The sequence below is a fragment of the Eulemur rufifrons genome, chromosome 20, assembly GCF_041146395.1.
Source record: "Eulemur rufifrons isolate Redbay chromosome 20, OSU_ERuf_1, whole genome shotgun sequence".
Lineage (NCBI taxonomy): Eukaryota > Metazoa > Chordata > Mammalia > Primates > Lemuridae > Eulemur > Eulemur rufifrons.
In genome coordinates, this window is record NC_091002.1 from 22,861,099 (window position 1) to 22,888,247 (window position 27,149).

The window sequence follows — 27,149 nt, forward strand, 5'->3', positions numbered from 1 at the left end:
TGTCTCCTCCCCCTCACTCTCTTCTGTCAAACTCTTTCTCCAAGGTCCACTCAAATGTTACCTCCTAGCAAACTATTCCCCAGCTCCCCTAAGTAGAGGTCATTTTCACTGAAATCTATTTATGATTCAGCGTGTTTGGAATGGGATTTGAGGCAACACATTGCAGTGTAATTGTTTTTTATATGCCTATTTTCCCATATTAGACTATGTGCTCCTTCAGTCAAGAAACTGTTTCTGGCCGGGCGCGGTGGCTCACGCCTGTAATCCTAGCATTCTGGGAGGCCGAGGTGGGCGGATTGTTTGAGCTCAGGAGTTCGAGACCAGCCTGAGCAAGAGCGAGACCCCACCTCTACTAAAAATAGAAAGAAATTATATGGACAGCTAAAAATATATATAGAAAAAAATTAGCCGGGCATGGTGGCGCATGCCTGTAGTCCCAGCTACTCGGGAGGCTGAGACAGGAGGATCGCTTGAGCTCAGGAGTTTGAGGTTGCTGTGAGCTAGGCTGACGCCACGGCACTCACTCTAGCCTGGGCAACAGAGTGAGACTCTGTCTCAAAAAAAAAAAAAAAAAAAAGAAACTGTTTCTTATACTTTGTGTTCATAGGAGCTAGCACAAAATCAAACATGTAATTGGGGCTCATTTCATTAAACTGACTGTTTTGTGTAATTTGGGATCAAAACCTTAAAGAAGTTAGCAAATTGGGGAGAATCCCGACAGATCAGAGAATTGGGAATGGACTGGCAGTTTGACTTGTTAGGGGCCCTCTCTCTTTGTTCTACTAAGAGTCTGTAACAGCTAAGTGTCAAAGATCATACTTTTTGTTTTTTTCCTTTCTTTCATACTTTTGTTTTTGCCATTTCTTTCTGTAGGTTAATTCCTATATTCTGAAGAAGAACATGATCATCATGACGAATAATTTCTATGCAGCAATTTTGGGATATGATGAGGTAAGATCATTTACCAAGTCTTAGGCAGAACAGTGGCCTCCCCCAACAAAGACTTTTGATGAAAGCCCCTGAAGGAAGCTTCAGAGATCATCATCACTGCCTGCCATTATGGCTTAGTGTTTATTTCTTCATCTTCATTGACTGGGCAATTAGAATGAATGTGCCCAGCAATTTGCCTCGTGTTTGGGAATGAGAGCACTGTCTAATCTGGTCAAATCATTCAACTAGTCAGCATTTATTGAGTGGCTGCTGGGTGCTGGATGGAGGGACAAAGGCAAATCAGACACTGTCTTAGTCCCAGATGCTCCCAGCGAGAAAGATACTCACTTAGAAAGACAAGTTATACACTTTTTTTTGCTTTAATTATAAAAGCAATACACACTCATTTTAAAACTTAGTAAAACTAGCTAGGCCCAGTGGCATGCACCTGTAGTCCCAGCTACTTGGGAGGCTGAGGCGGGAGGATCACTTGAACCCAGGAGTTCAAGGCCAGTCTGGGGAACAGAGTGAGACCCCCCTCTCTATTTAAGAAAACAAAAACAAAAAAATGTAAAGCTGTATATAAGTGGAAGTGGTTGATGCAGAAAATAGAAGGCCCATTTTCTTTCCTGCCCAGTTCCCTAGAGGAAACTTCATTAATAGTTTATTGGGTATCCTTCCAGGTGTCATCTGTGCATAGACAAATGCCTGTACATGTTCCTTCTTTATGCCTCTGCACCTCGCACTATTCTGCAACTTGCTTTTTTCACTGAACAGTTTATCTTGGCAGCTTTCCACATCAGAACATTTAGATCTATCTCATCTCATCTTTTTTTTAAATTGTAAAATATACATAACATAAAATTTCCATTTTAACCATTTTTAAGTGTGCGGTTTAGTGGCATTAAGTACATCTCCATTGTTGTGCAACCATCACCACCATTCATCTCCAGAACTTTTCTATCTTCCCAAACTGAAACTCTGTACCCAATGAACAATAACTTATTCCCTTCTGCCTGCTAGCTGCTGGCAACCACCGTTCAACTTTGTCTCTATGAATTTGACTATTCTAGATAATGTTATGTAAGTGGAATCATACAGTATTTGACCTTTTTGGCTTATTTCACTTAGCATAATATCTTCACTTAGCGCAATATCTTCAAGTTCTGCCTGGTAGTTAACAAGCACCCTAGGTAACTCTTAAGAATAGGAAAGTCTGGGAAATATACTAATTACCTTGGCACTTTTAGAAATACCAATGCCTGGGCCCTGTCCCCCAAAGGTTCTGATTTAATTGGTGGAGGTAGGCATCTGTAGTTATAAAAGTTCCCCAGGTGATTTTAATGTGTAATTCTAGAACAGTTTTTTTTAAATTTTAATGTGCATGTAAATGACCTGGAGACCTAGCTAAAATTCAGATTCTGACTCAGCAAGTCTGGAGTGGGGCCTGAGAGTCTGCATTGCTAACAGCTGCAGGTGATGTAGGTGCAGCCATTTTGCATACCACACTTGGAATCACAAGGTTCTAGAGCTGTCCAGTACTAGCCACATGTAACTATTTTGATTTAAATTAAGTAAATAAAATTAAAAATTCAGTTCCTTTTAGTCACACTAGCCACATTCCAGGTGTTCAATAACTATATGTGGCTAATAGCTACTGTATTGGACAGTGCAGATATAGAACATTTCCATCATCACAGAAGGTTGACAGTGCTGTTCTACAGCAGCCTTTTCCTAGAATCTTGCTTGGATTGTGCCACCTCCCTGGACACTTTTGGAACCTTCCTCTTTTCTACTACCTGAGGTCCAAATTGCTCCACAGACTTCTAGGCCTTCTGTGAACTGTTCCCATTATTATGCGCCCTGTCCACCTTTATCTCCCATTGCCGTCTCTCTGAGTTAGGCCATTTCCCTCACTGCCCCACAAACATGTTGTGCCTGGTTGAAACTTTGCTGGACAACATGATGTTGAGGGCCGTTGCTGAGTCTTGGTCAGCTTTGTATCATAGGGCCTGGCACCTTGCAGGCACTCCCTCAGTAAATGTTTAGTGAACGAATATTTTCTTTTGCTTAGAACATCCTGTAGCTCTACAAATCCTCCCCACTCTTAAAGGCCCACTTCACAAAGCTTTCCCTGACCTCTTTAGATCTTGTGTTTTATTTTGAATTTCAGCACCTATTCATCCATTCATCTATCCATTTAATAGATATTTATTGTCTACCATGTATGATGCATTGGGAGTATATTGGTGAATAAAACAAACATGATCTGGTTCTTTCCCACTGGAGCTTACCTTCTTACTGAGAGTCAGTAAATAAGTAAATAAGCAAATAAATATGTAATTACAAATAGAGTAAAGTGATAGAGAATGACAGCAGGGAATGACTTACTGTGGACCAGGAAAGTCTCTCCGAGATGTCATAGAATGAGGAGGCAGCTGTGCACAGAGTATGGCTTGGCGTATCACTGTGCAGTTTAGTGTTTGTTCATTCTCCAGGATTTTATTCTATGTTGCTGGTAGATGTACACTGGCTTTGTTCCTTCACCTAGATTACAAGCTCCCTGAGAGCTCAGATCGTATTGCTGTGATTCTGTATTCTTAGCATCATGCTAAGCACATAGTGGTGTCAGATCAATCTTCAGTGAGTGAAACTCTGCCACTCTAAACCCTTAACCAGAACCTCTATAACCAGAACAGTCCCTTTGGCTTCCTCTCAGTCACTCTAGACTAAGTGTCTTAATTTCTGAAGGATGCTTCTTCCTTCAAGTCAGCACCCAATTAGATCATGGGGAAATTGTTATGCACCCTGATGTTTGGGTCCCAGAGACTTTTTTTCCTTTTCTGCTTTCTTAGTCTGAAATTTGCACTCTCAGATTACTCTCCCATTTGTTTTCACTGACTTACTAGCAGCATGGTGAAAAGAAGGCCGAAGTTGTTTATTTATTCAGCCATTTTTTTTGCGCTTCCACTCTGTGCCAGGTAGAGTTCCAATTAGAGCTAGTCAGTCACCATCTCCTGACCTCATCAGTACATGCTGGTTCTAGTTCTACCACCAGTTAGCTAGATAACCTCTAAGCCTCAGTTTACTTATCTTTCAAATGGGGATAATAATATCTGTTCTACTTGGCATACATAGTCATTAGGAGCCAGGTGTGTGAGGGAACCCTGACAGTCTGAAACAGTCAGGTTGTTATCACTATTAATGAGTTTTGAGTCATCTTTTCCCTGTGGATTTGCCCCTTCCCAGCCATCTCACCCACTACTGAGGCCGCCTGTTTGCAGCAGGCCGTGGCTCACAAGCTTTCCCTGTCCTGGGCTCTGCTCATTCTGCAAGTCCCCCAGTCCCCGTAACACCCTCTCTCACTCCCATTCCTTCCCGTGCAGCACATGTGGGTTGCTGCCAGCAGCATTCCAGCATGTGCTCTGGGCACTGCAGACACAGGCAGGCTGTTGTGTTAACAAATAGCTTGGAGAATGGTGATGTGCCTGAGCTTGTCCTTGGCTCCTGTCCCATTTGCCAGAAGAAGCTGGTTTTCCTGACTCAGCCATTGTGCCAGGACAGTCTTAAGCTGTGGAACTGTAGGATTGTTTATCAGAGGGCATTTGGAACAGGTGGAATGTTCTTCTACCAAACTGTCAACACCGCTTACTGGACATGGCCCTTTCTGGCAGCAGGCCTGGAGCCAGACCTCATATATGTCAGTGCCCAAGAGGCCAGACCACAAGATAAGGCAGAATAAATGATCCCAGGGCTTTGTGTAATGTTTACCACTTACATATCCTTTCATGGTCAGTATCTCTTAATTCTCTCAATGACTCCGTGGGATAGGTATTGTTATGCTTGTTTAACTCATGAGAAACTAAAGCTTAGGAAGGGCTAATGGTTTTTCAAAGGCCACACAGCCATCAAGTAACAGAGCTGACCTTTGAACTCAGGTGTTGTGGCTCCCGGTTACCACTGTTGTTTTAACTGTATCCACAGCCGCCTGCCAAAGTGTGCTCCTAATCTCTGCATCCAACATATTACACTTAAAAAATATAGTCACACCAACTGAGCAAGAGCTGTCTCTTCTAAAAATAGAAAAAATTAACTGGGTGTGGTGGCATGCACCTGTAGTCCCAGCTACTGAGGCAGGGGATCGCTTGAACCCAGGAGTTTGAGGTTGCAGTGAGTTATGATGATGCACTCTAGCCCAGGAGACAGAGCAAGACCTTGTGTCACAAAACCAAAAACAACAACAAAACATCTTCACGTTATCTTATTCTTACAATTCAAGGATACTGTAAGTAGAGCAAGTATTTTCATCTCTCTTTAATAAGTGAGAAGATTAAGACTCAGGTTTAGTGAATTGCCACCATCAGTGAGCTTGGCAGAGGCAGAACTAGGACTTGATCTGGCTTCTAACTCCATGTCAGCACTTTGGTTCCACACACTAACTTGGCACCTGGACAGAGTAACTTCTCAGAGCCTTTCCCTTCAGTCAGCTCCACCCCAGGAAGCAAAACCCTCATCCCTCCCTCCTCTAGAGGTCCAAACTAGAAAATGGCCTTGGCTGGTGGCCTGGGCTCTAGTTAGCCTCTGTGATCTTTGAACTTCCCAACAGAGATCCCTGTGCCAGGAGAGGCAACATTAGGCATACATACATGCAGGCTCTGAGCATTGCCCTCTGTGGCTCCTGGCAGTCCTGTTGAACAGCCTGTTCCTCTACTTAGGGAGAGGCTGGGCCAGCCATCGCCAGCCCAGAGTTAGATGACAGTAAAGACAAGAACCTGGCTCCCTTCCCCAAAAAGCCAGTTGCCTTTGCACCAAGCGAGAAGGTGCAGTCCATACCCACCTCCATTCCTGGGAAAAATGTACACTCTCAGTACTCCCAGCCCTTTCCTGTGGACAACAATGGAAATACTGCTACTACTATTTCTCTTCTTGGCCTCTCAGTTGTTCCCCGGGCAATAGAATAGAGGGAGCCATGTCTGAGTTGGTCGGCCAGACATGAGTCCCAGCTCTTTTTTTTTTTTTTGAGACAGAATCTCACTCTGTTGCCCAGGCTAGAGTGCTGTGGTGTCAGACTAGGTCACAGCAACTTCAGACTCCTGGGCTCAAGCGATCCTCTTGCCTCAGCCTCCCGAGTAGTTGGGACTACAGGTGCATGCCACCACGCCCAGCTAATTTTTCCTATTTTTAGTTGCCCGGCTAATTTTTTTTCTACTTTTTAGTAGAGACAGGGTCTCAATCTTGCTCAGGCTGGTCTCGAACTCCTGACCTCAAGTGATCCTCCCACCTTAGCCTCCTAGAGCGCTAGGATTACAGGTGTGAGCCACCTCGCCCAGCTGAGTCCCAGCTCTTTATCACCTTAGCCAGTGACTTGGCTCCTCTGGGTCCCATGTTCTTCCTTTGTATAAAATGAAGGAGTTGGACCAGATGCTCTTGTAAGACCTCTTCCTGCTCTACCATGTAGTTGCCCCATTTCTCTCATAGCATTTGTAAGGTCCTTCTGAGACAATGCTGTGGTTGCTAGCATGTTCACAATATCCCCAGCTTTTGTATCAAGGCTCTGCGATACTCCTCAGGAGACCAGTTATACTCTGTGTTCCAGGGGATCCTTTCAGATGATCATGGGCTGGCTGCTGCCCTCTGGAGAACCTTCTTCAACCAGAAATGTGAAGACCCCCGGCAGCTTGAATTGCTGGTGGAGTATGTGAGGAAACAGGTGGGCAGCCCTTCTCCTCCCCTCTAGAGTCTCCTGGACAATGTGTCTTCCCTCAGGTCTGTGGATGTTGGCCTTTCAGGGGATCATAGGAAGTTGAGTTACCAGGAGCTAGTGTGATGATGTAGCAGACACTGATGAAGAAAGAGTACCTTCTGTGTGTCCAACCATGAACTAGGCCAGGTGTCCAGGAAATGGGAATAGAAAAGAGGAAGAGGCAGGTAGTCTTCTGCCTTCAGAAACTTTTAGTCACCCATTCACTACACACTTCATTGCCTACCATGTGCCAGGTGCTATGCTAGATACTGGGCTCAGAGAGTCCTGGGAGATACAAGCATGGGGTATAGTGGCAGCCACCCACTGTAGTCTCCTTCTCTATCTACTTGGAGCCCTGGGATTTGTTTCCGGCTCCTGACTTCTAGCAGGACTGGGCACCAGCCAGCATTTCATAGACGCCCCTAGCCTCTTCCCACTTGGTGTTCTCCATGGTCAAGCAGGGTCCCCCTACTTCTGTTCCTCACCCCTCTGCCTCTCCAGGGCTCCCTGACACCAAAGCTTCTAGGAGAAAGCTCTGCAGTGAGGACTGCTAACTCCACAGCTTTCCTCAAGCCCATGGAGAATTAACTTCTTGATCACCCTGCCCCCACATCTTGTATTGATAGGGAACTCATACTTTATAGATGAGTGAGCTGAATGGCAGGGTTGAGGAACATAGAGTGTCTCCCAGTGAGTCAAGCTGCACAGCTGGCCTAGGACCCCAAGCTGGGTGATTCATGTAGCCATTGGAGGTCTCAGCTGCTCCAGACAGGTCATCAGCTCAGGCTGTCCCATGAGTCACACCTTTGCTTCATGGGCCTGGGCCCTGGCGCTAAAGGGGCCTCACCCGACAGTTATTCTCTTGTTCACCTGTGTCCATGGCCTTCAAAGTCTCCAACAGCCTGGAAAGGGAAGGCTAGACCTCAGCTGTTGAAAAGACAGGGCCAATAAGACTAGCTTGTTTAATTGCTGGAAAAGCCACATACTGGGGGCTTTTCAGACCCACGGGTTAGAGAATCCCAGAAGCCAGGATTTCTGTTTGACCACTCTTGAAATCTGCCAGAACCAGGGGGAAAGGCACCTTGGGCCTTGTTGGGCTTCTGCCGGAGGCCACATGACAAGGCACAGCTGGGACCTCTCTGAGGTCCCTCGAGGTAAGGGATGCCACAACCAATGTCCTTACAAGAAGTCCCCTATGGCCCCAGTGAGAGTTAGGCAATGGGAAAACAGTGACAGGGCTCTTAGGAAAGCAGGGAGCTTTGATGGGGACCCAGTTCTGTCAGCAAACCTTTGAGTACCTGCTGTGCCAGGCACTCTGTTGGGAAAGCAGAGATTAATGAAACCCAATCCTGCTCTTGAGGAACTAGCTCATGGTTTGGTGAGAAAGCCTTTCAGGCAAATGGCTCACCCTGGGGTAAGTCAGTGTGTGGTGTGGTACAGGAGGGCAGAGTGATGTGCAAGGCCAGCAAAAGGACAGGCACCTTCTGACCAAGTAGATCAGGGAAGACCAGGAACCTGGACCTTGAGGAGATGCTAGAGTCCTTCATCATGGTGCTGCTCTGTGAAGCTGATGGCCCAAGATCCAATCAGAGGATATGTTGAGGTTTTCAACCCAGGAAATGGGCAAATTGGTGGCATTCAGGACATAAATGGAGTCACTTTAAAGAGGAGTGGGCTTTAGGAAAGAAAGCAATTCAGTTGAGCTTCTTACCCTGGAAGAGATGGCAGGGCATGTGGAAATCTAGACCTGGGATATGTGTGAGGTTGGCGTTGGGTTCAAGGGTCAGCAGCCTGAAGATGAAGCAACAAGAGTGAATTCTTGGAAGAGGGGGATGACCCAGAGCCTAACATGAAGCCTGCTGGCACTGGCCTCCCTTTCCTCTGCTGCCAAATGGAGCCGCATCTTTTGAAATCCATTGTTGACTCCTGCTCTGAACCAGTTCTAGATTTTGTCTGCCTACTTGCAAGCATTGCTCATTCTCCTGCCTTCCTGACTACCAGGCAGCCTGGGCAATCCTCTGAGAGTCTGCCTTTGTCTCCTGAGACCCAGGCATGCATTAGATCACGCTTCCCCTGCAGCTGCTCCTGTTCTCCAGCCAGGTGTCTCCTCTTCGTAGGGAGGGTCCTCCACCTAGATTCCTTAGGCAGGCCTGGAAGCTTCTATGTGCCAGATGGCCTGGAGGCCCACACGGGAGGAAGCCCAGAGGGGACATGTTCACTGTCTCCGTATGTCAGAGCAGCTATCGGTTGTGGGGAGCAGGAGGAAACAGCACTTGGTCTCTGCAGTTCCAGAGGGAACAGGCCATTGGTGAGAGTCATAGGAGAGCAGCTGTGAGTTGTCTGGGATAATGGCCATTGTAATGGCAGAGCTGTTCAGGGGAATAGGCTACCCAAGTTGTCCTAAAGGGGTGATATTGGGGCCCACTGAGTCAGGCCCACTAGAGGACAATAGAGGCATACATATTTTTTTAACGTTTGGGTGACTAGCACTGTACATATGCCATATCATTTAATCTCTTCGTGTGTTCTATGTGGTGCACGTTTCTATCCCCTCTCTCAGACAGGGGACCTTAAATCTGAGAGAAGGGAAATGGCCACTTGGGTAACAATCAGGGAAGGGACACAATCAGGATTCTTTCACCCAGCAGCGTTGGATGGGGTTGGACAAGGTGACCTCTGTAAGTGACAAGGCCTGACTTACTGGCCTGCGAGAGCTTTCTAGAGCAGGTATATCGGGGGTGAAATGTCCTTGGTGGCTGTGTGGGGTGTGTGTGGGTGTGTGTGTGTGCGTGCGCATGCACGTTTCTATTCAAAGGTATGATGGGGAATTCCCTAAAACCTTCCCCAGTGACCTGTTTTTCTGAACCACCTTACTGAAATAATCTGGGAGATCAGAGCTGGAATGGTCAGAAACCCCCCCGTGCCCCCTCCCCTTCCTCTCCTTTGGGAGGCTGGTTCCTATGCCACCTCACATCTGTCCTGCCCTTGTCCCTTTCCCTGCTCTCCCGGTTGCAGATGCAGTACCTGGACTCCATGAACGGGGAGGATCTGCTTCTGACAGGGGAGGTGAGCTGGCGCCCTCTCGTGGAGAAGAATCCTCAGAGCATCCTGAAGCCCCATTCCCCCACTTACAACGATGAAGGTCTTTGATGGGCTGGGCCCTCCAGACGGCTGGCCAGCTGGCTTGGAGGAACCGCCAGGAGAGAAGTGCCTCTTTGGCCTGGGACCCCGCAGAAAGTGGCCTGAACTGACCTTTGAACACCATCTGTTAAATACCTGGCCTCATTTGTGTAGAGTTTCCTCTCAGTGTGCCCAGGAGTCTGATCTGGAGGGGTACAGTGCCGGGAGAACCCCTAGCTCTTCTGGGGTGTCCTCTCCCTCAGGTGAAGCTCCGAGCAAGGGCTCCCCAGCACACACTCCCCAAGTCCCTCCAGCAACCACATGTGATTGACAGCTTTTCCCAAAGGCCAAGGAAGAGATGGGGTAGGTTAGAAAGTGGACACCCCACCACGGGCCTGCTGCGGCCTAGGAGGAGCTGGTGATGCTGCTGAGTCGAGATGGGTAACCACACTCTGCCCCTCAGCTTTGAGCCATGGGGTCGAGTTGGTCATTAAAAGAAAGAGACTTATCTCTGCCATGGCTCTTCTTTATTCCTGGATCTTTAGAAACTTCTCTGAGACGGTGGATGCCATAAGCTGAGGAGCACCACCCAGCTCAGTTAGAGACAGGGCGAGGGAAGAGGTCAGGAGGGTCTCTGCTGCTGCTCTTGCCTCCAGTTCATGGAGATATGTCACTGTTCTGGCCAAGGCACAGCCTGCCAGGCCCATCCTCTGGGACCCAGGAGGCCTCTGATGGCCAAGGGGCTTGTCACATCCTAAGTCATTTGGAAGGAGGCCTCAAGAACAAAGGTCCCTTTGTCACCCCCAGTGAGCTGAGTGAGAAACATGCTGTCTTTCTCCTCATGTCCTCCCCTTAGATACTGGGGAGGAGAGAACACTCTTCCTAGCTTAGTTGAACTGTCCCAGGTCACAGCCCGCACCTAGCCTTCTGCTCCCTTCCCAACTTCTGGAGTATGTGCCGCAGAGCCACCTTGGTCTGAGCATCTGAATGCCAGTCCCCTCCTCCCTCTGAGTGTGCACAGGTCATCTCTTGGGGGATTTTCTTAAAGTGAAGAAAGGGGGTGGGGAACCATATTGCCCCTCCCTCCCCCATCAAACTTCCTTCATTTAACTTGCTATAAAATGAGTCATATAAAGAAACTCTATATGGGTGAGGTATATCCCACTTCTGCGAAAACATTACAAATCAAACCGCCTTCTCTCAGTTTATTTAAGATGCTTTTGTTGCGAGTGGAGCTCTAGAGTGAAGCCTCCTGTGTGTGTGTGAGATAATAACACCTTGTAACTCATTACAGCTGGGCACTATTTACATAAACCAGAGCTGAGCCAGGCAGGAATTTGCTGATTAATTTATTTTTAATGGAGTGAAGTATACCATGCACCAAAATAAACTTTACTGTGTGTACCTAACTGCTCCTGGAATGGATGGAAAAATTAATGGAACAGATTTTGGCTCCCAACTCTACACATTAATTCATATATAAAAGTTATTTGTGTGTTAACCCATTTGCTGCCCAGGGCAGCTCCCCAGCCACAGATCTCAGCCCACAGCACCAGTTCAGCTACTGGGCTTGTTTTAGAATCCTGGAACCTCAGATATGGAAGGAACTTTAAAGGTCATTTGGTCCAACCCTGGTCCAGAACCTGACTCCCCTTCTTAACATCCCAGTTGGCCTATGTTCATGCAGGCCCTAGCTGAGTCCCTCCAGCAACTGATGGTCCCTTCCTGTATACCTGAGTCCTGTCTCCACAGGACTTGGTAATCATCAAACACAGCAACTCATAATATGAAGCTGCGTTTGAAAGGGTCACATCAGATAGATCATGTCTGCAATGCCCCAAAACCCTCACTTCCAGGCCGTCAGCATTTTTCACTGATTTTGCCAATCTCCCTCTCTGTCAAGATCAATTCCAGGTTCCTTGGAGACTACAAGGCAGTTCCTAGTTTGACCCTTGCCTCTATCCTCCATTCCACCCTTTTTCTTTTTCTTCTTCTTCTTCTTCTTCTTCTCTTTTTTTTTTTTTTTTTGAGACAGGGTCTTGCTCTGTTATCCAGGCTGGAGTGCAATGGTGCAATCATAGTTCACTGCAGCCTCAAACTCTGGGGTTCAAGTGATTCTCTTGCCTCAGCCTCTCGAGTAGCTGGGACTACAGGCACGCACTACTGCGCTTGGCTAATTTTTTATTTATTTATTTTTGTAGAGACAGGGTCTTGCTATGTTGCCCAAGCTGGTCTTGAACTCCTAGCCTCAAGCAATCCTCCCACCTCGGCCTCCCAACGTGCTAGGATTACAGGTATGAGCCACTGCACCCAGCCCCATCCTGTTTTTGTGAGTCTGTAACCCATTTCTTCTCTGAACCACTTGGGGTTACTGGAGAGACCACACTGTGTGTTTCCTCTACCTGGAACTCTCGTCCCTCCCTCTTCTGACTAAAAAAATCCCAGGCCTCCTCAGATCTCACCTCTCCTGTCCACCCCAGGCACAGCACGCTGTCCGTGGTGCCCCTACAGTGCTCTCTGCTCTGTGAGTTGCTTCCACGCAGAGTGCACCCTGTGTGGAGGTTGGTCACTTGCTTCCCAGTGCTCAACAGTGACTGGCTTGTTATCAGCATCAGCACAGACTTTGCTAAATGCAAGAGTGAAGCAGTGCCTAAGTCGCTAGTCACCATCAGTGCAAGCCTAACCGAAAAGCCCCTTTCTGGACCTTTCTCTCAGTGAGACCTACAGTTCAGCTTATTTTATTTTAACAGCTCAGTATTAATATTAAGTACTTCCTTGGGCTGTAGCATAGGAACCAAACCCCAAAGTTCATTTCCATAGCTAAATGTTTTTCTAATGTAAATTGTTATTATATAAAACAAGTGAAGGACACGATTTCTTGCTCTCAGGGAGAATGCTCTTTAGGGATAATTTTGTCATTTATTTATACTCGGTATACTTCTGGAAAGGATCACAGAAAATTAAGAGACATGGTTATAATAAAACTGTAAAACTATTAAAGTTTAAAAGATAAAATGCAAGTATTGGGACGGAAGAGAGATAAGCAAAGTTAGGCTGATAAGCTACTTTCATTAAGCTTTTTTTGTAATTTATAAATATTTTAAATGCATTGTCTCACAACAGTCCTGTCAAATAGGTATCGTCCTCATCATTTTTATTATCCGTTTTACACAAATGAGGGCACTAAGGCTGAGAGAGGTGTAGAGAGAGAGTTATCCAGGGTAAGAAGGGGCCAAGAATGCCCTAGCCCATCTCTGACCCCCAGGCTCCTACTCTGTCCCCAAATTACTGTGTCACCCAGGTCAGCAGGAAGATCTGCAGTTGAGTTTAAAGCCTTGCTCTGAGCTTCCTGGCCAAAGGTGGAAACAGGAAAGCCTTAAGTTTATAGAGTTCCTATTGTCACATAAAAGGAAGTGTTCTTATTCAACAGAAGAAACAAATGTCTTCCCTACTCTTCAGAAAAGAATGCATTATAAAGGTTTTCAAATGAGAAACACTGAGCAATGTAGTGAACAGTACCCCTAAGACTTTGGTTTTACCTAAAAAGTTAAAAATAATAAATAAATTAAATTATTGCTATTTCTTACATCTTTAATCTTAAACTGAGATTAAAGCCCAGAACACACTTCAGGCAGTATTTTTTTGAGTTTCTGCTCACTGCTAGATATGCTTGGTATTTTCACTTATCTCATTTATCTCATCCAGTGATCATCCTGTGAGGTGGGTATTCTCAAACTCTGGTTATAGCTGAGGGAAGTGCCCAGATTTACCCTGCGTGCACACTCAGGTGGCTCTGACACCTGGTCCACTGCTTCTAGTTCTCTAAAGGGAGTTCGAAATGGAGGAAGGGGCAGTTGTGCTGTGGTTAAAAAGCAAAAACACCTAAAGCAATATTCCAGCCCCCTGGGCTTGTGTGTGCACATATTTACACTAACTGGAAAAATCACTGCAAGGGGGTTAGAAATCAGAAAACCCTGAAGGCAGTCAGGACAAAAATGGGCAAGGTTTAGGTACGTGGACAGAAAAACATGAAGTGAGGAGCTGCCCAGGTGAAAAGGAACAGAACAGGAAGCTCTTCAGACTCAAATGGGCCAGTTAAGTCAGTTGCTAAGGGAAGAAAAGGTTGCAGAGATCAGGTGGGGCCATGAACGAGGATAGTCTGGACAACTCGTCGTCTGGCAGGAAACGGAGCCACCGTGCATTCTCGGTGAGCACTGTGGTCTGATGGCAGCAGGGATACATGGCGGTAGGCAGGATAGATTGGCTCAGTCAGGAAGGGAATCTAGCCATGTAGGCTTGAGGTCCTGGGGAGTGATAGTGGGAATTCAGAGGGAGGTGCAAATCCCAGAGACATTTCAGAGAAAAACCTCATCAGGACTTGATGCCAAACTGCACATGGAGCCTGAAGACAAGGAGCAGTCACTGAGCTGTCCGGGGGCCAGGGCATGGTGATATCTGGCAGAAGACAGGAACAGGAAAAGAAGAATCCTCTTGGTATTATGTTGTTGTTTTTTTTTTCAAGTGATAATTACAGTACCCATCATGCAATAGGGAAATAGGGAACCAGGTGCACTGAGAAGAAACCACTTACTGGTGCAAGATGACCCCATAGCAAAGCTGAATAGTCTAATGTCTTTTGAGCCTTACTTCATTGCTTTTGGTTTCATCTATGGGGAGCCAATCCGGTGGAAGATGCACTTTGGACCATAGAGATGCCCCAGGGAGGGCAAAGGCATGTGGTAGGACTGGACCTCAGAGGATGATGGGGACTGAGGGGCTAAGGACATTGGCCTTGTCTTGAGTATAGAAATCATGAAACTGGATGAGCTCCCAGAGGTGAGGTAGCCCAGGGATTGGGTTGGGGCTGCATTCACAGGAGACGGTAGGAAGAGCAGGAACCAGTGAGGAAGGTGGAATCTGGGCTGGAGCCAGGGGAGAGGAGAGCCTCCAGGAGGAGGAGACTCAGTGCAGCATGCTGGGAAGAAATGGAGGAAAAGCAGGCAGGAGCTAGAGCAGGTGAAAACTAGGCAGTTTGCAGGAACTTGCTAAAGGTGTATGAGGAAGGGAGAAGAGCCTGATTAAATGCAGAGCACTTGGTGGAGTAGGAAACTTCCTGTGAATGTTAGATATTCTTATTAGATCCTTCTGGAAATGGAAGCCCTGGTCTTGAGAACAAGGGCCTGGCTTTGGAGGGGCAGAGGGAACCCTTTCCTGAGACCAGAGATTGGGAGCACAGATGAGGGGGGACAAGGGATTTCTGAGGTGAGGGCTGAGGGGGAAGAGAAAGCTCCTGCCAGCTGGTCTCAATGCCCTAGAGTTTATTGGCTACTGGGGTGAAGTGGAGCTGGCAGGTTTGTGGGCAGAGAACAAGACAGTCTCAGAGTATCTGAACTCTTCCCTTGGGAGCAGCCCTCCTGTACTTGCCCTGGTTTCACCCACTCCCTGCCTTCTCCCCACGGTGTCCACCATGGCTTATCAACCTCATCCATGTGTTTGGCCTTGGGGTAGGCCAGACCTCAGACCCCTGGCCCTGACTCTCCCCACTCATCCCTGTCTGTGTGCTGACCACCCGTCAAAGATTTTCTGTGGCTTCCAGGGGACTAGGACCCAGACCCTGACCAGGTCAAGGGCTCTTCTCCTTTCTGTTGAGGGGAAAATAAGGAGAAGAAATCCTAGAGATCCTGGCTGGGGGAATCTCCAGGAAGGGAGCCCCCAAGCACCGACGTATGATGTCAACAAGTGGTAGACTACAGTGTTAGTGCTAGATAGCCCTTGGAGACTTCCAGCCCAGCCATCTTGTTTGACAGGTGAGAAGCCAAGGCCCTAAGAGGCCTCACTCTAGGTTTCACAGTTGGGAACCAGAACCCATAGGCCTGTGCTGGCCTGCTCTTCCTCTTCTTCTCTCTCTGTGTGGCCAGAAGGTGATCTTTCACCCCCCAGGTCATTGTCTGGGAAAGAGCATAGTTGAGGGGGTGAGGGGTGGGGACATGGTTCCTCTGAGGTTCCAGAATGGGTCATAAGATCTAAACCTTAAGCACTTGGTTTATACCTCAGCTTAATCCATGGTTTATAATTATTTATGAGTCTATCTTTCTTACTAAACTGTGAGTTCCTCCAGGGCAGAGACAACTCTTACTCATCTTTGGGACCCCAGTGCTGGCCTGAAGTAGGCAATAAATCCATGTTGGGTGGATTGGATGGACAGAGGGAAGGTGTGGGATGGGTGGGGAGAGGTAGCTGCATCAATAGCGGGGGCTTAGGGGGCCAGTACATAATACCTCTTTCTTCCCCTCCCAAGTTCAGAATGAACTGAGAAATAAGACATAAGAGACAGACAGATGGACATTAAAACGTTGGCTTTACCAATATTACTGATAAAGGTTTCACTTACTGGCCAAATGGAGTTGCTAATATCCTCCCCTCCTCCAAAAAGGCAGATCTCTTGCTTGCAGGGACAGGACCTCCTTCCTCTGTAAGTTTACCCTGTAGGTCAATGGAGAAGGTGCTCCCTTTGCCTATAGCAGAACAACAACAACAACAACAACAACAAAATCCAGAAAGACTTGAGCCCAGCTCCTTCCCTAAGTCAGCAGTCAGAAGTGAGTGAAGATGCAGAAGTGTTCCTCTTATACCTTCCCTCCCCTTATGAAATCATGAGGAGTGAGGACACGTCTCCCACTGGGATGGGATGATGTGGATGGGTGGCTGGAGGGGCGAGGGGAGAAGGTGGGAAGGGTGAGACCCCATCGTCGCAGTGTTGCAGTGTCTACAGTCTAGACCCAGACCCAGCGCCTTTCCTAAATAGAATGCCAAAATTCTCATTCCCTGTGGCCCAGTGGGCCTAGAGGGATGTGAGTGCTCATCTGTGTGATTGTGGAGAGGGGACCCTGCCTCCTGTGAGCAGGGGTGGGACGAGACCAAATCTCAGAGGCAGCAGTGGGACCAGCCACACTCTACTGCTGTGGCCCTGGGCCATGTAGGCCTGAGGGCCCAGACTTTGGTCTAGAAGAGGCTGGAGAGTGACGAGGAGGAGGGTCCTCTGGTTGCTGCTTTACTGGTTTTCAGGCCCACCCTGAGCCCCTGCCCTTTCACAACTGGAAAAACTCTGGACTTCGGCCTGTGTTCTCAGTCAGGCACCTGACATAGATTAGCACATTTATTCCTCACAACAACCCAGTAAAAGGTGGTGTTGGTCCTGTTTTACAGATTAAGCCACTGTGACTCAGGGAGGTTGTGATTGTTCAGCTCACCTATGAAGTGGCAGAGCACTGTTCCAACCAGGGGGTCTGACTCAGTCCAGTGGCACAACCACAGCCCCTGCGTAGGACCAGCTCTATGTCCCCAGCCCTGGGCTATTAGGATGAGATAAGAGCTCAGAATAGTGACCTCCTGAAGACCTGTGTCTTCTGGGAGGCTGGTGCCTTGCCCTCTCCCCCCTCTTCAAGGCTGCTTCCAAGTTATCCAAAAATAACACTCTGGAATCTTCCCACCCTCTGTGCCATTGTCTCTACGGTAAGAGCCCCACACCTTAGCAAGGTCTCAAGGCTCTCCATGGTAAGGCTCCAGATGGCCTTCCTTTAGTGTCTTTCCCTGCACCACAGCCCCCACCCGCCTTCCTTGGGCATGTCCTTGCCCTCTTCCTCAGGAATGCCCTGCTTGCCACTCTGCACTTACTGAAATCTTCCTCATCCTTTACCACACATCGCCTTGTATCTCTACCTCTTAGGTGGCTTTGCCTTGATGCAAGGGACTTGGGCACTCTCTGGCACCCCTAGCAGCCCTGGCTGCACCTCTGCTGGAATCCTGTCTCCCCTGACCCAGAGGTGCCAGCCTCTGCTCCCACCACCCCCACACGACAGTCACCTGCCCAGGCGCCACTTGGCTTGTGAAAGACAACAGACAAGACTAAATGGCCCCTAGGATGGCTGAGTGAAGCCAGGCAGGCATCTGACACACCTCCTGGACAGGAAAATAGTTTCCTTCCTCTTAATAATAGTCATTAAGGGGTTTGTGCCCAACATGGTGCAGCTAGGGACTGGTCTTGGGTCTGTCTGGAGGGCTCTCATCACCCTGGGCCATCTCCCCTACCCTAGCCCCAAGGCGACTCTGCCCACAGGGAGGGCTGCATTGGGAGGGGCAGCTGGTCCTGCTGCCGTGGGGAATTGGATTTGATTTGCACACTGTTATCTTCAGGATGTCCACTGGAACCTTTTCCCTTCAATTCAGTCTTCCTACCCCTGTCTCTCTCAACTGAGCCCCCTGTACACACACACAGTACCGCAGTCCCGAGTTAGAGTCCAGGACTACCCCACCACCCAGACACTCATATCCATGTACATTGACATGCAGCTAGGTACTTACAGACAGCCAAGCAGGCACACATGCACAGGTACAATTCAGCATATGTATATGTACATATATTTAGTTGAATCATATAAAATTGCCAGTCTTCAGGGTTTTTTTAAAATTTACAACAATGGAATCTAGTACAAACTTGGGCATGGAAGGAAGTACACAAAAATACACAGCCAAATTTGTACACCCATGTTCAAGTAGCATTATGCACAATAGCCAAAAAGTGGAAGCAACCCAAGTGTCCATCAGTGGATGAATGGATAAGCAAAATGTGCTATTAATATATACATACAATGGGATATTATTCAGCCTATAAAGGAAGGAAATTCTCACACATGCTACAACATGCATGAACCTTGAAAACATTCTGCTAAGTGAAATAAGCTGGTCACAAAAAGACAAAGCTATACAATTCCACTTAAATGGGGTATCTAGTGTAGTCAAATTCCTGAAGACAGAAAGTAGAATGGAGGCTGCCAGGGGCTGAGGGAGCGGGAAATGGGGAATTAGTGTTTAGTGGGTACAGAGTTTTAGTTTTGCAAGATGAAAAGAGTTCTGGGGATGGATGGTGGTGAGGGTTGCACAGTAATATGAATGTACTTATGCCACTGAAGTGCACAGTTAAAAATGGTTAAAATGGCACATTCTATGTGTATTTTACCATAATTAAAAGATACAGAGAGACAAATATATGTACCATGAAGTAGACTTACACACTGAAAGATAAATACAGTTAACTCACACGCCCACATGCCTCCCTCGCCTTCCTACCCAGATAAGGCCCTGATTCTCCCCTTCAAACAAATCTGGAGATAAGGCCCTAATGAGAGCTCCTTGCCCTCCCACAGGCTGGCTTTGTTTACTCTACCTCCTGCCCCTCCTGCAGCCTCCCCACCCCCAGGGAAGGGCTTCCTTAGAAAGACTGGTGCTCCGGATTTCTGCCCCTGCACCCAGGAGAGGGTGGGCTGGCCCAGCATTTTGGCTTCTGGCCTGTGGCTCACCCAGGTCCTCCATGCCCCCCCAGGCCCTTCACTTCTAGGCTCCTCTAAGACAGCCCCAACTCAACTCAGGGAACTTCTAAATCCCCCATCCCCCACTGCATGTGCAAAGTTCTGTGGACACAGAAGAACCTGTATCCCAGACATGATCATAGACCAGATAAACCAAGCGCAGTCGGTACTAAACAGGGTTGTGAGACATGGCTTTAGGTCTCCTGTACTCCCTGCTGTCCTCATTGGACCTCATCTCTCTGAAGAAAGGTGGTGCCCACTTCTGCCAGGCCTGCCCCCATCTGCAGCTGCCATCAGCTGACCCCCTTCTCCAGGGCAAAGCCTCTCGCCCATCCTTCCGAGGACAGATCGTATCTGCTCTGGGACTTTGTCCCTTGTTGGGGCAGAGATCAGAAACCTGCTGGCCCTGTCTGCCCCCTGACCTTACAGTGTGTCTGCCCATCGTCTGAAATAACCTTTCAATCTTTTAATACTCAGCCCTAGAGGAGGGGAGGAAGGCTGGGGTCTGGCCCCCACCAAGCCAAGAACATCCCTGGAGCTGAGGGTGTTCCATGTGGAACAGCATGTCTCAGGGGTGGGCCTCAGCCCTCTGCCCCAGGTGCACCAGGCCCTTGTTAAAAAGGCAAGCTCTAAAGGCCTACTCAGACCAGACTGGATCAGGGTGGGGTGGGTGGAGCCGGGAGATCTGCATTTTAACACTTCCCAGCCATTCTTGGGGTGTCATGTGACAGCCACTGCTCTAGATCCTTGGAGGATGGCCTCCGAGCAGGGGTGGGGGTGGGGCAGGGGGCCCTGAGCACCAGTTTTGATTGTGGAGAGTGACAGGGTGATTATGGGGGCAAAGAGAGGCCTGGATGACGGACAGACAAGTATTTTTTTTTTTTTCTCCCTTCCTCTCCTTCGGATAGACAGGTATTGATGTCCTTGCTGGTTTAGTGTGACACTCATTCAGCTCTTATTTAGGGCCTGTGTGCATGTGGGCCAACAGGTGTGCTATCCATCATGGTCTGTTTGGGGTTATGGCCAGTCTCTAAATTAGTGTTTGGGCCAATTTATGTGAATATGTTTGATCAAAACATGTGACCTGCCTGTGCTGGCCTGTAGTCTATGTTGGTCAATTGTCAGTATATCAGTCAGCATACCTGATGTGTGTTCATGTCTTTTCCTGGGTGTCTTGAGTCATTCATCCACTGTGGAGTGTGTGTGCATGTGTGTGTGTCCCTGAGCAGGCACAGGCCCCTCTGGACTGTAATCTAACCTCCATGGGTCCCTGGAAGGTCAGGGTTTGGAGACTTGCTAGGAGCTTGGTGGCCTACGGTGGTGTTGCTGGGCTGGAGCAGGGAGGGGAGGGGAGGCAGACAGGAGTGTGCAGTAAGGGCCTGGCACTGCCGCTTCTCTGGGCAGGCGAGTCCCAACACAGGCAGACAGGTGGGGCTGACCTGACAGGTTCCAGAGGCCAGGGGCAATGGGGCGGAGCATGCCTCTGACTTAGGGTGGCAACGGTTTGGGGGCCCTGCCACACAGGGAGCGCGCAGGCAGGAGGCGGTTCTGCTGATATCTTCTTCCAGCTACGGCCAACCCAGCGTGCAGGCATGGGGCCTGCCGGTGGGTGAGGCAGCCAGGTGGGCAGGCATGTTCGGAGGCCTAGGACCTGGGGGCCTGGGAGCCCAGGGCATGGCGGGACCCCTTCGGGGCCGGGTGGAGGAGCTGAAGCGGCCATGGTGGCGGGAGAGCTCACCACTGGTGCTGCGGCACAGTGAGGCGGCCCGGCTGGCAGCTGATGCCCTCCTGGAGCGAGGTGAGGCTGCCTACCTGCGGGTCATCTCTGAGGAGCGGGAGCTGCCCTTCCTGAGCGCCCTGGACATTGACTACATGACCAGCCATGTGCGTGGAAGCCCTGAACTTAGCGAGGCCCGGGGGCCAGAGGCCTCGGGGCCTGACTGCCTCAGCCTGCTCTCCGAAGTCACCTCAGGCACTTACTTCCCCATGGTCTCCGATGTAGACCCCCCAGACCTGGACCTGGGCTGGCCCGAGGTTCCACAAGCCACGGGCTTCAGCCCCACCCAGGCCGTGGTCCACTTCCAGAGGGACAAGGCCAAGAACATCAAGGACCTGCTGCGTTTCCTCTTCAGCCAGGCCCGCACGGTAAGGGCCTCATCTCTTCCTTCATTTCACAGATGTGGAAACTGAGGCCTAGGGAGGGAAAAGGGACTAGCCCAAGGCCACACAGCAACTTAGGGGCAGAATTGGGACTCGAACCTCTGGCACTACTAGATCACAAGCTCCTAGAGGACGGGCACCTGTCTTATTTACCTTGGCAACCTCTTGTTCTCAAGAACATGATGGATGAGCATAGAATAGGTCACAGACCTCAGGTATTCCACAGAACCTCTGAAAATTCACACAAAGTTGTGATTGTTGGAGGAAGGGGTTCTCACTACATCTTTCTTAGGAGATGGTCCGTGGTCTTCATCAGATTCTCCAAGTTTTATGATCCCAAAACTAAGAACTCCAACCGTGGAAAACATCTGAGCCACCCCTTTGACTTACAGAGGAAGACACTGAGGCCAGAGAGGGGCTGGGACTTACCGAGGGAGGTCCAGTCAGTTGGTGGAACAGAGCTCAGGGCTCCTGGAGAGAAGGGGTCTCTGACTCAGGTCCTGGGGCACAGTCAGGGCCGCACTTGCTGGTCCATGTCCCCAGTGGCTCTTCGCCCTCCTGCACTGCCTGTGCAGCTGGGCCTGAGGCAGGGGAGGGGTGCTGGTGCAGGCCTCCTTAGCTCAGAACCAAGGAGGAAAGAGCAGTGGAGGCTGCTGGGCTCAGCCAGGTGGAGCGGTGCAGGAGAAAGAGAACCGGGAGGGCAGGTGGGGGAGGGCAGCACCTTTGACGGCTCCAGCCCTACACAAACATGGCTTCACTCCTAGAGCCCCAGCTTCTGACTCAGGAGACTGGGGAATGCACAAGATGACCCCTGGCAGGATTTGAAGTTGGGTTAGGTTCCTGCTGTGGAGATCAAGAGCCAGGATGCTGGGGTCCCACCAGTACCTCCAGAGCCTCCCTGGCAAGCCTGCCTGTGCCCCAGGCAGGGGAGGGCCAGGCCTGATTGGCATCTGGAACAGGGTTATTAGTGAGGCTCTTCGCTGTCGTTGTCACCCCTGCCTCTTTGATCTTTCCTGCCTTGTTCCCCCGACCCCTGGCCAGCCTGTGCTGTGGACTAGGGCATCCTGCCTCCTCACCCCACATTTATACCCCTGCACCCCAGGCTAGGAGCCAGGCTCCCACTCTGGGCTGTCACGGACTCTGAGCAACCTTGAGAAATGCTCCCTTTCCCTGTAGCCCGATGTCCTCATTTATTAAGAAGGCAGCGGGAAAGGAACATTTATTGAGCTTGTGTGTTGAGCATTTTCACAATTCCCCATAACTCAGAGACGTAGCTATCATTATCTCCATCTCACAGATGAGGAAGTTGAGCTTTCCAGAGGTGAAGTGACTCTCCTGAGGCCGTGTCCCTAGAAAGTGGCAGAGTCCAGGTTTGCACTCAGTTCTGTCTGCCTCCAGGGCTGGATGCTGTGCTCTGGCCCTGCCTGGGAGAGGAAATCCTCACAGCAGATACAGGCAATGGGAAGAAGTGTCAACTGGGGGCTTGAAGGTACCAGGGGGGTTTCATGGGCCTCTCTGAGGCAGCCCCTTATATGGGATGGGGGCACAAGCCCCAGCACAGCCCTCAACTGAGCAGGAAACTTGGTTCCACTTGGCATGGATGTAAGTAAGGGGGAGTCTGTGAGTGTAAGGTTTCACACCAGACCCCTGTAGCTTGACAGGGAAACTGAGGCAGGGCTGGGAAAGGGCATTGAAGACTCCAGTAATTGGCTTACAGCTCTGATTCCTAAGAGGGGAGCCTCAGACAGGCCCTGGGTCAGAGCAAGGGCTAGAGCTAACAGGGAGAGCACAGGAACTTGCCTGGGACTTGGGGGCTGGGTTCTGTTTCTGACTCCTGTCCCCCTCTGGGCCTCAATATAGAGTGAGGCTTTGGACTAGCGCAGCTGATTCACAGACTTCTTTGAGGATTTGGTGACAGATAAGCACTCATACCACAGAAAAATGCACACAAAAACTTTCAAACAACTAGGGGTTCAAGACAGTCAAATCTCCCTGTGCCCAAGTTAAAGGCCTCCGGGCTGGGTCATTGCTAAAAGCCCTTCCATTTCAGTCGTTCTTGAAGGCTCTGGTCTCCTGATTTTCAGTCCAGTGCTCTTTTCCTGGGACCTGGCTCCTGCCCCGGGCTGGGCTGGGTGTGGGCAGTGCCCTGGGCAGGGCTGAGTTTTCACACCCCTGACCCAGGTGGTGGCTGTAGTAATGGATGTATTCACCGACATGGAGCTTCTGTGTGACCTTATGGAGGCCTCAAGCCGGCGTGGTGTCCCCGTCTACCTGCTCCTGGCCCAGGAGCACCTGAGGCACTTCCTGGAGATGTGCTACAAGATGGACCTCAATGGGGGGCACTTGCTGGTCAGTGAGGACCAGGGACAGTAACCAGGGGTTGGGGTGGGGAGGGGAGCCAGTTGGATGGGCACTGGGGGTGAGCGGGAGTGGGAGACTGGGCTCCTTTAGCTATCTATGCCCATGGGGCATAGATGTGGCTTGAGCCCCACTCTCTCAAGGTCACCCCAACCTCCCTCCACCCTTGGCCCAGAACATGCGTGTACGGAGCACATGTGGGGACACATACTGCAGCAAGGCAGGCCGCCGCTTCACTGGGCAGGCCCTGGAGAAGTTCATCCTCATCGACTGCGAGCAGGTGGTGGCGGGCAGCTACAGGTGAGCAACGGAAGGAGGGGAGAGGGGCCTGGGGCTGTGCCACTGGCTGATGAGAGCTTTGAGCTTCCCTCCGTTCATCCTTCCCTTCAGATTCAGACTGAGCACCTGCCGTGTGCCAGGCATCGTCAGGGTTCAGGATAGCATGGGGGGCAAGTCAGCCCTGGAGGAGCTCACTCTAGTGGAAGGATTACTTTAATGCCCTTGGCATTGAAAATAACTACTGTGTGTTGGAACTGGAGGGACTTCAGGGAACCTCCCCTGGCCCATTTTACAGAAGGGGAAGTTGGGGCCCTGAGAGGCCAGCCATGTGCCCGTCTGCTAAGCAGGGCTAGGATGAGCAGAGACTCTGGGGTTGGAGCTCTGCCCCTGTCACTGTGAGCTCTCATGGTGGAGTTTGGGTCAGTTTCTGGGTACATTCCTCTGGCTGTGACCCTTGCTGAGCCCCAGGGTCCTGCACTTAGCCTCTTGACCCCACCTTCTGCCCCTAGTTTCACCTGGCTTTGCAGCCAGGCCCACACCAGCATGGTGCTGCAGCTGAGGGGCCGCATTGTGGAAGACTTCGACCGAGAGTTCCGCTGTTTGTATGCCGAGTCACAGCCTGTGGAGGGCTTCTGTGGCGGTGAGGATCCACTGTCTCCCCGAGCACTGCGTCCTCTCCCAGAGGCCCTGGCCTTTGGGCCTCACATCCCAAGCCCCACGTCCTCCTCGCCCTCCATCACCAGCCTCAGCAGCATCAAGCGCTCACCTCTCATGGGCCACTCCTCCTACCTCGCTCTACCAGGAGGCGGTGGCTGCAGTGACATGGGTATGGGGTCCTCGTCCCCCAGCCCTGCCCACCACGAGCCCAGTGGCCAGCCCTCCCTGCACCGCCAGCTGTCAGACCCTAACCGTGGCTCCTCTCCTGGGCTCTACAGGGCCAACCTGGGCAAGCTGGGGGCATACCCATGGTCCCAGTCCTCCCCTGCCCTCAACCACAATAGCGCTAGCCCCTTGACCCTGGCAGTGGGGTCACCTCTGGTTCCCCGATCCCGCCCCCTCCTCCACTTCCCCCGGGGTGTCCCAGCTCTGTCCCAGCTCCCAGAGAATGGGGTTTCCGGAAGCCAGGAGCCTAGCCCTCCACGAGGTCGCCGGGTACCTGGGAAAGCCCTGGAGCCAGTGGAGGAGAAGAAGGCATCTCTGAGTCAGAGCCATGGCCAGCTGGATCTCCTTGTACCCTTCCCCAGAACCCGAGAAGCAGGAGACCCTGACTCTGGGGTTTCACCAAACTCAGGCTCCTTTTGGCCTGGCGAACAGGCCCCAGAGGACAGGAAGTTGTCCCCAGGCCAGGGCAACAGCCAGCTGGATCTCCTGCCCCAGGCCCAGGGTGCTGGGGGTACCCCTGAGTCAGGTTCTCTCAGGCCTGGTGATCAAGTCCCAGAGGACAGGAGGCTGTCCCTAAACCATAGCCATGGCCAATTGGACCTCCTGGTACAGCACCCCAAGGCCCGGGGCTCCAGAGCGCCCCCTGAAGCCAACTCCTCATCCAGGCCTGCCAAGCAGGGTCCAGATGAGCGACGGCAGACCCTGGGCCACAGCCAGCTGGATCTCATCACAAAGTTCGGCCCGTTCCGGGGTGAGGGGCCTGGGCCCAGTGGTCTCCCAGGACCAAGCCCTGCTCGCATGGCTGGAGTGGGCTCTGGGGAGAAGCGGCTGACTCTGGGCCACAGCAAGCTGGACCTCATCACCAAGTATCATCAGTTGCAGGGTGCCAGGCAGGGGCCTGAGCCTGGCCTCCTTGGGGGTCCCACAGGTGGCCATCGCAATGGTAATAGCAATGACCTGTTTAGAGATGAGAAACGGCTGACCCTGGGCCACAGCAAACTGGACCTCATCACTAAATACAACAAGTCCAAGTTCAAGCTGCTCCGAAGTCGCTTTGAGTCCTAGCTCTGCTTCCAGCAAGGACAGGTCCCTCCTCCATCCACTGAGACACTGAACTTGCTCAGGTCCCAAACTCTGGGGAAGGGAGGTGTCTAGAAGCCCAGGTCAGACACACTCTCTGGGCTGAAGATTCTTGCTTACACACATACAGACAAACACAGGGAAATGGAACCCACAGTTACTCGTGTCTACTGCATGCCACTATGCTGGGTGCTTCACACCAGGTACTGCTTCTCATTCTTCATTCTCACAGCATCCCACAAGATGGACCTTTTGTAGGTATATAATTATAGGATAATAGATGTTATCCTCCTTTTTTTTAATAAATGCAGAAGCTGAGGCCCAGAGACATTGAATGACTTACTTGGAGTCGAGTCCAAGTAAATGGCAGGGTAGGGACCTAAATGCCCATTCCATATATTGTACGCAGCACATTGACAGGGTACACATTCACAAACTGCACACCCACAGCCACACACAATACACATAGGTCCGTGTGAGAAGCCAAAACACTCAGAATTTTAGTTGTGGGTACTCAATAAATGTCATTTGGCTAAATGAATGGCTACACAAAATACCTGCATTCAGTGTACACTGTAGACTCCCTCAGGATCCACAAACTATAAATATGCCCCATAACCCCAAACACACACACATCTCCCAACCCCCAACCAGTATCTTCTTGAACCTAAGCTGTTTCCAGCCCTGCACAGGGCATACCGTAGGGCTGACAAATGAATCAGATTCAGACCCAGGACAAGGATGAAATGCATGAGCCATTTGGAGAACAAATCAGAGCTGTATCAAGCTAAAGGCTAACCAGTGACAGAGGGTGACAGAAAACAAAGGGCAGAGAGTCATGGAGATGGTGGAGTGGTCAGGATAGTTTTGTAGAGGAGGCAGCCTTTGAGCCAGGCCTTGAAGCATGAGGAGGTTTTGGACAGACAGAGGCGAGAGTTAGAGGAATTTTTGGTAGAGGGAACCAGGTGAAGAGATGTCCAAGAGAGGACTGAGTGAGTGAGTCTGAGGTGAACTGGGGAGGACAAGTGGAGCATGTGGATACTCAAACACAAACACATACACACACATCCTCATCATCATTATCATCCTCATCCTCATCTTGCTGAGTGTCTCTTGAAGTATGCGCTGTACCAGGTTGTCAGCCCTTTTCCTGAGCTCACCGCTTGCCTGGAACAGTACACATGATACAAATCAATAAAGGCAGACATGACTGTGACCCAGCAGCAGCCTGG

The 27,149-nt window shown here is 50.2% G+C and overlaps 2 protein-coding genes across 4 annotated transcripts in view; both read left to right on the top strand.

Annotated features, from left to right (window-relative positions):
• The window catches only part of UQCC1 (ubiquinol-cytochrome c reductase complex assembly factor 1), a 101,351-nt gene extending 90,149 nt beyond the window's left edge, over window positions 1–11,202 (top strand). For 2 of the 3 annotated variants that reach the window (XM_069495402.1, XM_069495404.1), the window contains 3 exons: window positions 874–951; window positions 6,527–6,640; window positions 9,689–11,202. In XM_069495402.1, the coding sequence (XP_069351503.1) occupies window positions 874–951; window positions 6,527–6,640; window positions 9,689–9,823 (327 nt within the window). In that variant the 3' untranslated portion in view covers window positions 9,824–11,202. The remainder of the gene's footprint in view (window positions 1–873; window positions 952–6,526; window positions 6,641–9,688) is intronic. The other variant, XM_069495403.1, reaches the window with a different exon arrangement.
• Window positions 11,203–19,973: 8,771 nt separating this feature from the next.
• FAM83C (family with sequence similarity 83 member C) lies at window positions 19,974–26,479 on the top strand. The gene is made up of 4 exons (XM_069495852.1): window positions 19,974–21,303; window positions 23,500–23,667; window positions 23,852–23,976; window positions 24,465–26,479. The coding sequence occupies exons 1-4, from the start codon at window positions 20,791–20,793 to the stop codon at window positions 25,900–25,902; spliced, it is 2,244 nt and encodes a 747-aa protein (XP_069351953.1). The 5' UTR covers window positions 19,974–20,790; the 3' UTR covers window positions 25,903–26,479.
• Window positions 26,480–27,149: the final 670 nt, after the last annotated feature.